Source organism: Amblyomma mixtum, chromosome 5, assembly GCF_055824585.1.
Source record: "Amblyomma mixtum isolate Tamu chromosome 5, ASM5582458v1, whole genome shotgun sequence".
NCBI classification, from domain to species: domain Eukaryota; kingdom Metazoa; phylum Arthropoda; class Arachnida; order Ixodida; family Ixodidae; genus Amblyomma; species Amblyomma mixtum.
This window is the reverse complement of record NC_143016.1, coordinates 134,049,154-134,065,342: the sequence shown is the minus strand read 5'-3', so window position 1 is coordinate 134,065,342 and position 16,189 is coordinate 134,049,154. Positions and strand designations below refer to the sequence as shown.

General features: G+C 44.3%; 1 protein-coding gene across 1 annotated transcript; it reads right to left on the bottom strand.

Annotated features, from left to right (window-relative positions):
• Nucleotides 1–3,698: 3,698 nt before the first annotated feature.
• Nucleotides 3,699–9,224, bottom strand: LOC149343799 (uncharacterized). The gene is made up of 3 exons (XM_089542491.1): nt 9,173–9,224; nt 7,167–7,318; nt 3,699–4,040 (listed from the first exon to the last, which is right to left on the bottom strand). Exons 1-3 carry the CDS (start codon nt 9,222–9,224, stop codon nt 3,699–3,701), a joined length of 546 nt encoding a protein of 181 aa, XP_089398617.1.
• Nucleotides 9,225–16,189: the final 6,965 nt, after the last annotated feature.

Below are 16,189 nucleotides of genomic sequence, written 5' to 3'. Positions count from 1 at the left end.
TGCACTACGCAACCTCGTCCGTTCTGTCGTACGAGAACTGCAAGCCCTCCGGATACATTGCAACACGCCATCTTTTACATCACTGGCTGAAGTCGTCCGGGACGAGGTGCGTATGGCAGCTAAGCAAGTGCCTGACGTCTCCCACCAGGTCGACGCGAGACCCACCTACGCGTCCGTCCTACGTAGGGCTCCCACGCAGGACCACAGTATAAGCACCGCAGCTCCAGCAATGGAGCCTCAGGGTCCTCCTGGCTACACCCCTCCGCCAACCAATCAGCAACGCCGTAAGAGTCAAGTATGGCTGGCCCGCGACCGTCGGCCCCTCTGCTACCATTGCGGTGAAGCAGGTCACCTCTACCGGGCGTGCTCGTACCGCTGCGTAGGCCCGATGGGTTACGCACCGGACGACCCATGCCCTCGAAATGGCGAACGGCCAACTGAAATCGCAAGCCACCTTGCTGCGCAACAGTATCTTATCACTTCCGGCTACCAAGAGCGTCGGTCTACGTCCCCGACAAGCTGTCGTTCCTCAAGTGCGAGCTATCCCCGATGCCGCTGCTCTCCCAGCCCGCGCCGGGAAAACTAATACCATGGTCTTCGGAGGCAGAGCCGCTGACGTCGGGAAATGTGAAGATCTTCCGTCTTCGCCAATCCAATACGACGAGATTTCGCTGGGGTCAGGTAGCAACAGCATCCGACGGGCTACCTCCGACCGATACGAAGACAATCCGCTTGGGACAGGTAGCGACAGCATCCGACACACTACCTCCGATTTGTGCGTAAAGATTGATGGAGCCGATGTCACCGCCTTTGTCGACACCGGTGCTGATTACTTGGTAATGAGCTATGGCGTTGCCCTCGAATTGAAGAAAGTTTTGACCCACTGGTCCGGCTCGAAAATTCGCACGGCGGGGAGTCACTTGATGCAGGCAAGTGCACAGCGTGTGTCACCATACGTGGTTTTGTGTATGTCGGAAAATTCGTCGTACTTCGCGAGTGTTCGAAAGACTTGATCCTTGGCCTAGACTTCCTGCAGACTAACTGTGCTGTCAGTGACCTGCAAGAAGCGCGAGTGATATTCTCGACGAAACGGGCCGTGGCGCGCATTGAAAACGAGGATCCGGGACTCAACGTTCTGTGTATTGTCGACAATGACGTGAGGGTGCCAGCACGGTCTAGCGTGCTGGTTCTTGTCTGGCATGACTTGTTCCACGACTACGAGGTCATCGCGGATGGGCACCTCCCGCTACTTCTCGAGAAGAAGATAGGTGTTGCTTGAGCACTCGTTCAAATCCATAACGGTCGTGCTACTGTCCTGACGAATTTCGCTAAGGAGATGCGGCACCTCGCCAAGGAAACTGCTGTTGCCTTCCTTCACGACATTACTGCCTCGCCTCGTTAATGCACCGCCGGGGCCAACCCTCAAGAAGAGGCTACATCTTGCCATCTCCTTCAAACAGTTAAAATTAGCCGGGACTTGACGCCCCATCAAAGGAATCTTCTTTCGGCTATTCTGATCAATTCCACAGACTGCTTGGCCACTGGCTCCAAGGTCGGTCGTACTCCTGTCGCCAAGCACCGCATCATCACTGATGAGACCACGTTGCCTGTGTGCCAACGCCCGTACCGGGATTCTCCTAAGGAACGTGAAGTGATTTAAACGCAAGTGGATGAGATGCTTGGGTTCATCATTGCGGACTGTCTGAAAAATTACGGCGCCGGTACGACGGGCCATACCGTGTCCTCCGCCGCATCAGTGACGTTACTTACGTAGTTAGATCCGCCACTCAAGATCCCTCAAGCCGCAGGCGACGCAAGCTCACTGACGATGTACACATCGTCCGGATGAAACCCTACCACGGCCGCCCTGTCGACTAATCTCGAGACTTATATGGTACCCCGTTTTGTGTTGTGGTCCTCCTGTACCAACCTAGCACACAGTCTGTCAGCTCATAGCTCACCAGTATGCTCCTAGCCGGCCGCGTCGAGACGATGCTGCAAACAAGGGGGGCAATGACACATATGTCTTCCTTAGAATATGACCAAGAACGACACGGGCGATTGGAAAAAGACGAAGTGAAACTGCTCCGTCTCGTGCTGACCTGACTGTTTGCTGGTGTTCCTCGGTGCAAGAGTGACTTCTTTGTAACGTTACGTTACAATTTTTCTTTAGAAGACCTTTCATGCGGCAATACAAGCGGGTCAAGACAGTTGAAAAAATCCGTAAAACTATCGAGACAGACTCATCGGAGTCAATAGCTGTACAAATGATGCAAACCGAAAATCATCATGCGATTTGGATGCTCTGTCTCTACGCCGTAACTTCCTTCAACCTAACGTCAATTTCTTTTTAGACAGTATTTGCGCTCAAAAGCCTAAATGTCTGGTTGTCGATTCACCATGTCTTGAGTGAATGTGCCACCTATTCTTGAATATCTCAGGGGGGGTAGAATCTACGCAATCCCCGGCGGTTTAGAAACATTTTTGTTGATGAATTCTCTGCAGTAGGCGCCTGCGCTGTCACGTTTTGAGTGTTCAACCACATTAATTTCAACAAAACCACGATTGATAATTCTCTGTCTGTTCAGCTGCCTCTGCACGTTGGAATAACGCTTTTTAAGGCACGAGAAATTGAATGTTGAACGAACAAACGATAATCAAAACTCCTCCTTTACATATATCTCTTTACAAGAGACTGCCAAAAACGTTGTCGATGGCACATCTCTGGAAGCGCTTTGCGCAATACTTCTAAAATCGGTTTATCATAGTATAGTCTTCTTCAGTGCATGCGATTGTGTTTGTGAGGTTTTACTCTCTTATGGCTTTTCTGTGTGTTCTAGGATCGTGTGGTCATATGACTATGACGCTTGTGATATTTTTTTAGTCGTTTTCGCGCCATGAAATAGTGGCTTTCTGGCACTGCAGATTTCTTTAAATAGATTCTGTCTACAAAAAAAAAAAAACAAAGTTCACAGAGCTCTTTGGACCTGTAGCTCAGAAGAGTACTGCAAACTTTTAGTTATCCTTTGTGCCCATTCAGAATTCACCTCTTTCTTTCTCATGATTCGCAATGTTTACAACAGCCTATACCCGTTATCGATTTAGATTGATGTGCCAGTGATGAGAAGTCAGTAATTCTAAAGGGTTCTTGTATGGGCTAGTCGGTATATTTCGGAGGGAAAGGCGCAGAGCAAAATAGACAGGACTAAGGAAGCGGACAGACACAAGCACTGCGTCTGTGTCACAGCACTTGTGTCTCTCTGCTTCTTTAGTACTGTCTATTTTGCGCTTTGTCTTTTCCTTCTTTAACTCTAATGGAGATGCAAATGCAGCCATTGTTGTAGGAGTCCACCGACTGTGCAAAGTGAGCGTTGGTGTTCCTGTCCGAGGCCGCATAAATTTAGGTGATTGCACTGGCTTTTTTCTCGTTTGAAGACATGCAATAAAAGAATACATTCTTGATAAAAAACATGCCTTTATTACTTGTCCACCAAAGGAGAGCTCATCGAAGATTCCTGTGGGAAAGCTCTTGAGCAGCTGCCAATGTCATGTCAGAAGGTTCATGCGACCGAATTCTAATGATCCAGATTGTAATAAATACATGAAATAAAATGGCTGCATTTCTGCAGCGTACAAAAGAGTCCATGAGGGTGTAATGAAGCAAACACCTGTTGCAGGCGGTGTCTCCGAGACATCGCTTAATCAGTGGAGAAAGCAAATTTCTGGGCGTTCAGTTTCTCGCCGCGTTCAATAAGCCGTTTACCTTCTTCGTCCATGAGAGTGCACATATTGCGCACAACGTCGGCACGACTGTTCGTGTCTTGCAGAGCGTAGACGCCCAAACGCTCGGCGAACAACTTGGTCACGAGTTCTGTGGCTTTCTTCTCAGCCTTCTCTTTGACGATTGGGAGGACTGCTTTAGCGACGGAGCCGCCGACTTCCATGACAGCGTTCTTGATGTGGGGTGTAACTTTCTTAGCAGCCTTCTTCACTGCTTCCTTCGTCTTATTCCAGAATTTGCGGAAGAAATACTCATCCATCTGAAATGGAACAATAAAAACATAATTCCTAAGCGCACTGTTAGGTTTGAAACTTACTGTAGTCAGCACTGTCCCGATAAAAAGAAATGCGGTCATCAAAGCCACGCAGCAGCCGCGCTCTTCGCATTTGTTTTCAATACGATAGCGATAAGAGCCGTTCGCACAAGTGCATTCTGCGGCGAGAGCAAGCGGAGTCCACCGCCGCGGCCGAGGTCACAGCGAAATACCTTAAGTATTTGGGCCTTACCAACCCGTCGAATTCAAGAAGATCGAGGCCATCATATCCTTGTCCGTCATGCCCTTCCTTTATGTAATGCCCCATTTGAGGTAATAAATAATTAAGTAAATAAATAATGTAACCAGTGAAAACCCTAATTGGAACAGAACCGATTTTCACCACCGAAAAAATTCCACCGACTTCCAACCTCTAATAGGAGAGAACGGCATATTTCGAAGTAGCACCCCTTCCTAGAGACTTAATTCGAGTTGTTACTGCCTTTTTCAATATTTTCACGGATATGGCACCGGTCTTAGCTTTGTCCCATCTAGCGCCCAACATAACGCGTCAGAGATAAATTGCTCTATTTTTTTCTAGAGACACGCCTCTAAGAGCCAGTTGAAAGCGTGACGAGAAGCGTTCCATTTTTTACGGAAATATTTGCCGTTCTAACAACCAGATAGCACCACTAGGCTAAGCTGAAGGTTGTGTCTCTGCGTTTACAAGGATGCAATTTGTCCAAAACACCTTCTTCTATAATATTGACCTCTTTTTAAAATCCTAATACATACCAATGCCGTGTCAATGATGGACCCAGGTCATACAAACCTACTGTAGTCATTAGAAATGGTTGAGAATAAGAAGGGTCGTTACATTCTAACTACAACTGAACTCCGTGCGCCAGTGCCATGAAATCAAGCCTTAACGTATGAAACGTTGCAAAATGATCCGCGAGTGTATTTTAAATGATCCGCGAGTGTCTTTTTCGTAATGTATTCCATCGCATAGTGTTCCGTAACAAACTTCTCTCCGCACGCTCACCATATTCATGTGTTTGACACTCCATTGTGCCGATCCAACGCTTTCTTTCAGGCATTTGTAGCACGCACTTTCAATGATTGTAATCACCTTCCTGGCTAGACGGTCACCATCGCTGATCACTAATTATTCAAGAACGCATTTGGTATTGTTGTATAACTAGGATCCTTTTTCTTCACATCGATTAACATTTTTTTCATGAACTCTATAGCCAACTTAGTATATTTACGTGTTTTTTTTAATATCTGCTGTGTTGCCTCATGAAGGCCCGTTTGTTGTACTTACCCGTTTCTTCTACAACTCTCCTCTATATTGCCTCAATGGCCCTGTGGGCATACTAAATAAATAGATTAAATAAATAAACCCGCTGAAGAGTTCGAATGCGTTAAATTGCGTAACGTCCTGCAATATTCCTCCATTTAGAATAGGCACACTTGCATACTGTTGTGGTAAGTGGACAGAATTTCCGTATACTGTTTTCTAACCATACCCGTGTACGTCGCGACCAGACGACATGCAGACTATGAGGCCTGAGGGAATTTATTTAATGTACTCTCCTGATTTGCTGAGGGGGGCGCAGCGGAAAGGTTCTTCTGGCTACCGTCATGTGGAGCACGAATATATATCGTGAAACCTTCTTCTTTTCGGGGGTAATTGTGAGCATTCGGTAGAAGCACCGACTAGGTGATCGGAAAGTATGAAGGAGGGAGCACATCGGATGCAGCAGGTTTCGGTCGCTCTTGGGGTCGAATGGTAAAGTGCGAACGGGCCATTGAGCTTCTTATCAAGCGAGTGCGCTTCCGTTATTCACAAAACTCTCTGATAGGTGTAGAGAGCAATGCCGTTAAAACCTGTCCACCGGAACCGGTATCAACCTGATCAGCATGTGGTTAGCAACCTGCCTAGCGTGGCAAGCTAAAACAATTGAACTGAAATAAACTAATTCAATATCTGCAGTGGTTAGCTCACTCTTTTCCTCGCAACTGGGTAAGGGCAAGAAAAGCGTGTTGAATGTAGTTTTGTAGAAGGTGTCGATGATTATGGAAGCCGATAAAGTCACAAGAGCACGTGACCACGACGCTGGTCTCACCCTTTCCGGCTCAACCATAAAGGGTCCAAACTAACAAGTTGGAACCTGTAGGTTGGAAGGAGTCGATAGCCTCTATGCCACACAGTTCCACGGAAACACTGAATGGACGTATTAGGAGGAAATGATCGGAGATATACGGAGCGCATGATTATGTGTATGGCAATAAAGATACGATGAAAGTGGCCATATTGTGTATGCGGTGTAAAAACCAACACAAAGAGACATGTCGCAGCAACTTTGCCTCGAACATTGTTGCACTCCATTTGAAGGTAACCTAACGACCCGATAATTTCTATAAGCGCTGTACAGTTATTGCGCCTTCAATCACCTGCTTAAGTTAGCGAGATAAAAAAGGAATTTCTAAGACGTACCGCGTGCGACCGTGTAGATCCATACTACTATTGATTTTATTTTGAACTGCAATACTTTATATTTATACAATATGAATAAATAGTCGTTGACGCCTGAATAGGAAAGATCTCGTATTGATTGAATCCATTAGTACACCCGAAATCACCCTGCAGGCTGCACGAGGGTTGTGCAGCTCAGCCAATTCCATATGTGCAAAAGCACAATTTTTTTCCCCTGTTCAGCCCTTAATCATTAGCACATGACGTTCCCTATTAAGGCCCGAAACTTGGAGAGAGCAATGTGCTTGAGCTTTATTCTTCGCGTTTTCTTATCACTAAAGTGATATTTTTTATCCGTAATTAAAAATTGAACACAGTGTTCATGCATGTTCTAATTGCCAGCAAAGCAAATCTAATAAGCAAGCACTAACCTGCTGGCGTCCATCAGTATTCAAATATTTATTCAGGGTCGGAGATCGCACTTAATGTGCAGGCTAAGAGTTTGGGCACTGAAGTGACCACTTGAAGATACCTTAAGTTAGGATGTATGAGCTACAGTGGTTCTATTTCTGGAGCGCACGGTGCTCTTCTTTTCTCTAAAGATCAGGGTTTTTTTTTTCGCGTGTCCAAATATTTATTACAAGCTTCACCTCGTTTTCCAGTTCTGCGTCTTGTTGAAGCTCGTGGGCGACGTCGCGCAGAATGTGTCCCACCAGCACGGCTTCATCGGCGGCGATTTTCGATCGGAGATCCAACACCACCTCCAATGACTTCTCTTGCTCTACGGAAGTTTCGGCTGAAGCTGCAACGAAGTTAGTATTTCACCCCTATTTGTATATCACCTTATATATCACCTTGTATATCACATTGTATATTTGTATATCACCTTGTATATCAAGAACAGTGACCCGCCTAATATAATTCTTGTTCTCTGTAAAGTGTTCGTAGATTAGTTAGAATGAGGCAGAAAATTCTTCTAAAGGCGAAGTTTGACACAATAGCCTTATGGGTCTCATTCAGCAGGAAAGGCCGACGCCGTGTCGAAAAACTGAGGACTTTTCCTGACCTCGCTACTGCATGAGCTTATGTGGATAATTGAAACACTCCACAATGATCATGCACTACAACTGTTACGACCAGTCTACACAACTGCTAATTTGCCTATAAGGTGGTGGCATCATTCTATTGACGTTACACCTGCCTCTGAGCCGGGGCACGGACCACTCCCACTTGAATCTCGAGCTCGGCTCGCTTCTCTTTTACCAGTGAGGTCTTGGTTCGACTTGGTTAAAGGAAGGCCTCGAGTGTATTGCGGTAAATAAAATTAAAAAATACAACAAATTAAAACATGAAAACAAGAAAAAAAAAATGGCAGTGCCTACGAAGTGATATGCTAAGGTTACCGATGGCTGCTGGAGGGACCCATTCACGATATCGGGTGATGCACTTCTAAAGCGGAGCTTATGTGGACTCCAAAGTTCAGGCCTCCCTTGCTGGACGCTATTGAAAAAACTAAGAGATGCCCTCCAAACAGCATGCCAATGAAACTTCACATTGCGAGCGCTAAGCGAACAGCTCTTACGTTAGTGGAGTTGCATTAGCATGTCATGGTGGGTTAAATTCACGCAAAGTTGCAAGCAGTACCGTAATCAGTATAGCGTATTTTCATACCAGACAGCCCTGGTTTCTGTCCAAATACAGGCGTCATATATAAAGATATTAATCGCTATTTAGACTCTGTAGCAAACATTTTCTAAAAAAAGAATGTGGCCGGCTGACTTTCCTGAGCCTAGATTGATTTTTCTAAAATATGAGAAAATTTCAAAAAAAATTTCTTAACACTTATGGTCGATATCTTCCTTAGCTGCATATTTCTCTTTGCTGTTACTATGGAAATGACGATGTCAGTACAATGCACTGGGCAGATTATTCGCATAGTAGGTGGAAGTTGCCCGGCTCAAAGCTGACTCCTCTTCTGGGATTTACATTTCAACAAGCAAGCATGACCCCTAGAAGCAATAAGCGGTAAAGAAAATTGAGAAGCGTGGTTATAAAAACGCCTCAGTATAATGACTCGGCTTGTTGACTGACCATCCACGAACGGCTATATCTTGGTCTCTCTGAAGTACAGCAAGCGACGGTTACGGCAGCTTCTTGTCGCGCTATCGTCTGGTTTCCTGTTTTAAGGTGTACTAAATTGTTTGGAGAATTCCGGATCCACAGTCTGTGACAATCCAGGTGCAGTGCGAATTCTGTCTATTCTCTAATATCAAACAGACACAAAGGACGGAAAAGACAACACACACACGCACGCAAGCACGCACAAAACAGCGCTTATGTGTGTGCTTCGACTTTCTCGTGGTCTGTGTTTGCTTGCGCTAAACTTTTTAAAACGTCGATGTGCAATAAGTCGCCCAACAAGAATTAAACCAGTTTTCACAACTGTAACTGGACTCCAATACTGCGCAGGTCAGCAATTATACGAGTGCAAAAATGTAGCTCCCGACATAGATAACACATATTACTAGTACATAAGGAATCACAAAAACATCCCTTTCTTAGCTTTGTGAAGTGACAATTGGTTAAACTTTTTGCCCGAGCAAATGGAGATTAGAATACAACAGATCACATGGCGTAACATTAGGATTAAACTCACCTGTGGCGACAAAAACACCAAGCACACAGATGGCGGCAGTAATGGCATTCATGGCGCCTACAAAAAAGTGAAATCATTTAGTGGAGGAGTTTCGACACCAGTTTAAGAAGAAATGTGACAAATAATTTGATTTAAGGCACTTCAACATGAGAACATACACGGATCACAGTGCTGTGATAGTTCATTTCTAGTTCTTTGTTTGGATACCTTAATCTCAGCATTAAAATGCAGATAAATACGAATAGTGCAGTAAGCACGAATACTGAATACATTAATATTTATTCCTCCTACTTTATAGGAAGCTACTGCAATTTAAAAATAGCAGTCATTTGAGGCAGGCAATATTGTGACTTATTGTGGGAAAGCCCATTTTGTTGCACATTATACCCGTTTAAATGCCCTCCAGAATTGAATACCGCCAAGGATGCACTGTGCCCATATATAGCCAGTCTGTTATCGCAAAAATTCTTTATAATAACGCTGCGGTCTAATCTTCACTTGGCTAAAAGATACATTCAAGCGAACTCACTGGCCTCTCTATCGATTTTTATCTCGCCGGGGAGTAACATTGTTACCGAGTATATCCCTGAAAGCATCCTTAATATAGCTTCAGTGGGGCTGACGAATGATTCATGCTGTCAGATTTTTCTGCGCTCCAGGAATTGATTCACCATGTAAGCAGAGTTTAAACAAAGCAGGCCCATAAAGCAGGCAAGGCTGTCGTTTAGTTTTCAAGACGGAATGGTACGGAACAAGAAAACGGCGAATAGACTTATATCCAGGTGTGTTATAACGAGCCCGAACGCTGGTCTCACGACGAGTAGCGCTTCAGATAATTTTTGCAGGAAATGAAAGTGAGCATGAATTGCATTTTTAAACTACGGCGGAAGTTACACGTGTCTTTGCAATTGCCAAACAAAGCATCCATGGGCCAATGTTGTACTCTACCGAACAGCCATTTAAGATTTCATTCCGGGAGCGGGCTGGCCTGAAGTACGCGCCAAGCTATTGCAAGGAGAAATCGCAGACAATATAGTAAATTCTTAAACTCTGTAGGGTTCCCGGTGAGGTAACTATGAAACCAAAAATATGCTGAAGTTCTACTAATCACCTATATGGCGTAAACCTCCGCGCCTTCCACTGGCAAGAACTTTCCTTCATAGCAAAATTCTCAGCAGTGAATGTGTATGTGGTGTCTACTTCGTGTCGTCCGTATTTGCAAGCGCTGCAGTCCTCATAGTGAACGTCGCTGCCTCTTGCGATCCGATCGAAGGAAAAGTTTGTGGCGAGAAAAGTTTCCTAAACTCATAGAGCTTTTTTTTTTGCATTACAATACTTAATTATCCACTCCATCCTCATAAAAGGTTTTCTTTGTAATGTATGATTCCAAAGTACACAGAACATGAATAAAAAATTGGCATTCTTCGCCAAAAAGGCCGCACCAACTTACAAGTAGGTTGCAGCGGACACGTCAAGGTAGGGGGCTTCCACGAAGCAGTAATGCTTGACGAACCACGGCGTGCTACCTTTTATGTACCGCAATCAGTCAGGAATTCCAGGCCTTCCTTGATAAAAATGCGCAGGTGACGCAATAAAACGTTTTCAGCAGATAATGCATGGCGGCGACCAATAGATGGAAGGGTGTTGAACTTTGAGAGCATAGTTCTAGGCTGATGAGCTGATTATTTGCATTTACTGTGCATGCAAAATGTGCTGAGGGGTTATTGGTCGCTGCTCCTCTATCACGGTCCTCAGTGTCTTTTTATCCGAAGAGCACCGCTAAAAAATGGCCCAATATCTCGTCCTTCAACAAAAATTGAAGAACAAAGTACATTTACTTTTTTCGGATGTACGTTTTGCTGGGCAGCCAAGTCTGACCCCGATCTCAAAAATCCATCACACTAGAAAAGATAAAAAGCCACGGGCGATTCAGTGGCCCCATACAATAATTCACTGGCGAGGTCATGAACTGTGGATAGGATCACTGGATGTGTAAGGCATATCTTTACTTATGAGAACTATTTTTCGAAATTACTACGACCTTATAAGTTTGCGCTGCTAATGTAACGGTATCTTGATCTCTAAGTAGATGCCTGAATAGCACGTGCTGTAGTATGAAAGTTACTTAACTAATTCTCATCATCATCAGCTTGACAACGCAGAGTGCAATTTAGGCTGCTATTACCACGGGATCCTCATTTTTCAGTAGATTTTTTAAATACCACGTGCGCTAGTATGAATGTTATTTAAGTAAGCATCATCAGCATCAGCTTCACAGCACCAGTGAAGAGCAAAAGCATCTTACATGCCTCTCCAATTAACCCTGTACTTTGCCAGCTGCGCCCACCGAACTTCCACCAACTTATTCTTGTCCGCCCACCTTACCTTCTGCCGCCCATTGATCAATTTGCCTTCTCTTGGAATCTAGTCCGTTATCTTTAAGCGGCATCGGTCAACTTGCTTTCGCATTTCATGTCCTGCCCAAACCCAGTATTATTAATGACCTACGCAGAAATCTCCAGGGTCCCTCACCTTGTTTTTTGTCCCACCTACCACGATGGCTTGGTCTCCATTTCCCAATTGAATGAAAACTCTATTCATTCCGAAAGTTAGTTTTTGAGTGCAGCGGCGCATGCCATCCTGGTTCCCGCGTCAAAAACTGTAACATGCTTGTTCAAAACTTCATCATCATTTCAATAAATACCAATACACAGGGCAGCGTTTGATCTGCGTCGGCGTCTCGTCTACAGACGTCGTCGCTTCAGAGAACAGTTCTAGAGAATCTTGATTGGTGAGCTCTCATCAGATATATAACTGGTTCTGTTTGAAAAAAAAATACATATTCGCACTTTCGAATGCTGTCTGTTTCCTAAAACTCACCAAAGGCAGGATGAACTCAACTTTGGTTACATTCAGCGCTTTGTGCTGAGTTTCATGTGTGTACAAAAGTAGTAATCAGGATTGTGTCTAGGTAAATGAAAAAAATTAAAATGAACGTAACGATTTGCCTTAGTGTAAGGTACAATAAAGGTCAAACAGCCTATTACCACTGCTGGTTGAGTGAAGAAAACTTGGTTTGGAAACAACCATTTCCAGTATTCAGCCCCATGCAGGTCGGCGGTGCCCCCTGCGACTACAAGCAAAGCGGTGTTTTCTACGCGAACTTGGATTTTCGCAACTCGAGCTCTGTAAAAGAAGAACGCTTAGTACACGGAAAGTATCAAGTGCAGAAACGAATGTTGCAACGGGCTGTTTGCGTTTATTCTTGAGTAAAAAGTGAAACTTTTTGCTGCAACATTCGAGGCGAGATATTTGTCGCAGTAATTCGGGCGAAATATTTTGTAGTTCCAATGTCATCGCACTGATCCGTTAGCAAGAATCTCTTCTTGAGGCTCCAAGCAACGCTAAGTTCGAAGCTGTGGCTGTGGTAGCCAGAATGGTTGGCGAAGTTCATCGCGACGTGGATAGTGGACTGGCCATGATCAGACTCTTGATTTGGAGGTGAGGATCAAGGCCTAATGTGACGTGAACGTGAGCACTGCATAAGGTAGGGGTTCAACACTATTGAAAATTTGCTGAAACACTTTTAGAAGAGGTAGGTCAACGGTCAAGGAAATCTCAGGAATTAATTTTATGTATATTTTGTTACTTGCGCAGACGTCCCTTTTTTGCGAATATGGATCTGCCTACAGCGCTAAGGCTTGGAGTATCTAAACCCGTGCTTTTTTTACAGTTCTCGAACTAGAATAAAAAGCCTACATCAAAACTATTGGCAAAAATATTTTTGTGTTCGCTAACAAAACGAGAAAAACCTAAAAAATATTACGTTTTATGCAGGTCTGCGCTTATATTTTTAGGTCAGTAACACAAATGCATTCCTACACACTCCGAATTTTAACGCTGTGTAGAGAGCGACCTAAGAGAAAAAATAAAAACGGGATAAAAATAAAAAAAGGTATGTAAATAAATTTTCAATATTTATTGCGCGAATATTGGGGTTTTTTGCTACTTCTTCAGCACTACATTTTTTTTTAATTTTATTCTCGCTCTCTATAAAGTAGTAGCACATCATATTGTATTATTACTGCTTCACAAATAGCGCTCCACTGTAAATAAACGAACTTTAAACACATATTTTAGGCGATAGCACAATTTTGTGTTCATGCATAATTTTACATAGAAAGCGGCACATTCATTATACGCTTTACCTGCAAATCTCAAATTAGTAACGTGAACTAACACGTCGTTAGGAAGGTACGGTAACGATCACTCCCTGTAATAATATGCGCAAAAAAGCACAAGTCGGCGCAGGTGGCTTGCAGGGCACAATGCGGCAGTTAGGCAGAACTGGTGGGATTAGCAGCAGTGGAATTCTGGTAAATCCGGTAAAAAAAACATGATTTACCTCGTTCCATTCGAATACAGCTCGTGGGATTTTGGCGAAATATGATTGACGTAAACAATTTTCTTTGCAAGAACTTGATCAACTTTGTGTAGCTGGAAGGTGGGACTTCCTTGATATAGTGTTGTTAGATACCAGAATTGGCATAGTGGTTGTGAAGGTACTGGTCTTTTTAATTTGTGCTTATATTTTATACACCGAACATTCACTTACCGAACTTAACGACATAAACTATGCTTTGTTCTCAAACGCAGGCATGGATACGATATACAGATACCGCTTGTAAACCCGCCAGCAACAAAGCACCCTCCGGCGTCGATACCACCTGCCACAAAAGCAACTTCCCCCGGCGTACTCCTGCCACCTCAAATGCATCCAAATACTCACTTTCCTAAAACACCACCACGTACGCCGCCTTCGCCCAAAACTATACGCAGATACATGCAACTAATGTGATGATATTCCTACATTCACACACATTACATTGACATGCAGAGCTTAGCCTGAATAAATAAGAAACATGGATGCTTAACCTGGATACATGGATAGATAAGAAAGGGTTTTCCTTCTTGGCTACGAGCTATTACCCACACACATGATTTCTTTCAGCATAGCATGTTGAGGTGTTACGACGTCTAAGCGGCATAATTTATGTCTGCAGCGAGTCAGTTATTCGGGTGAGCAAATAATGAACCTGAAATTGAGATTACGCCTAGTTCAAATGTTTAAGAGCTTCCTTTTAGAAATATATGACGTACACCACGTTCGCCTTGTTTTCAGAACAGCGACGTTTCTTTTTCATAACAGCTTGCCGCTATTCTTCACGGTGACAGCTTATAACAGCTGTACCTTCTGAGTACTCCTATGTGGTGCAGAAACTGGATTCGAAAAGAAAAGGCTTGGGATCAAATCGCAAACTCTGCAAGAAGACGATCAATTTCTGAAAGTGATAAGGAAAAGATCAACACTCACAGGACGGGTAAAGGGAACTGAAAATCTGTGGTCATTTTTTGTAGCAAAGTAAAATATTTAGGACAGTTAACGCAGCAGAGGAAAGCGTCCTGAAGAGATGTATAAGTTCGGACGTAGATAGCTTTCGCACCTCAAGCGGGAAAGGATAATGACACGTCAGTGCGAAGATAATCTGCTCTTCAGTGGGTGTAAGGCGATTGCAATTCAAGAGTTTTTTGTTCTTGTGCAACTCTATATATCCGGCCAATTTCGCAAACAGCATGTTTGGCTCTGTTTATTAAGCGCAAAAAAAAGCCGATCCCCGCGGAACTCAGTTATAGAGAAGAGTTTTTTATAAAGGAAGAAAATATAGAGCGGATATTTCAATTTTTGCTCCTTTGATGCGAGAACACGTTTGAAAGGCTGCCTGTGAGAAATACCTCGTTCTCATCGTATTTCAAGTGTATTTTGGGCTTAAAAAAATATACAGCCCAGAGAGTTGAGGAAGAGTAGACTGTGCGCAGCGGAGTGGTGAGAGCAGCGGCCTTGGTCTTCCTTACAGCTACTCCCTTTATGTGCAAGCAGGAGAGACACAACAACGCTGCTCTGTGACCGTGCGAGGCAGCCGTAGAGAAAAAAAAAACCTTGCTTCTACTATTATCCGCGGCGCGTTTATGATATCAAGTGCGGAGCCAGACAGCAAGAGAAGCAATAGCGACCACAGGAAGAGGAAATTTCCAATCGGAACGTGCTGACGGACATCGACGTAGAAACCGTTTGCATAGGGTTTGCAGTGGAAGCCTTCGAGGAGGCGGTGACTCTTAGCAACCACCGCTCCGTCAAAGGTAGAACCTTTGTCGGCTGCTACGCGGTTTAGGACGCCAGAGAGCAGACGGTCAGTTGGTGCACCCATATATCAGGCGGTGGCCAAGTGCTACACGAAGATTTAGCGTCTAGTCTGGTGAGAAGGCGAACCATTGTTGTAGCCTCACTTAGCCCTTCTAAGCGGCTGCATCTCCCCGAGCATAGTTCATGTTTCTCAGTACTGTTTGACGGGATTAGGCAGCACCTGAAACAGGTTGGTCGCTTATTTTCATTTCTACGGGTTTTGAACTGCCGCAGCAAGAGTAGGCAGGACACCTCTTTCAGGCAAACCTGATGCTCTATCTCTATGCAGCTCTGTTACAGGATATGTTTTGTCGAATAACAGGTAAGCTTTTCAGTTCATAAAGAGTTAATTGTTGCTTAATTGGCGCTATAGTACAAAACGTTCGTCCAAGGAGCACGAGTGCCTTTTCTTAATATCCATTGGATTCAGAGAATCATAGGTTACTTTGGTACAGTGCCTGAAAGAGTGAACGCACAGTGGTCAAGTTACTCGCCTTATGCTTGGCTTCAAGTCAGTGCTGCATTTGGGCGCACTCAAAGAATTCGAATTCGATGCTCGATTTAACAAGGGCATGCGTGCATATGCATGAACTGAGTGATGGAACTACAGCTGTCATTGAAATTCTTCTAATCAAGCACTCGTTTTACTTTCTATGGTCTTTTCGTTCTTGCAAACTGCAGTGGCTTACTGTCCATGGCAGTCGGCTCATGAAAACCACAAAACTGATTTCAAATAACCGCTGCAGCCGCATTTGAATGCAGGCGCATTGCGAAAA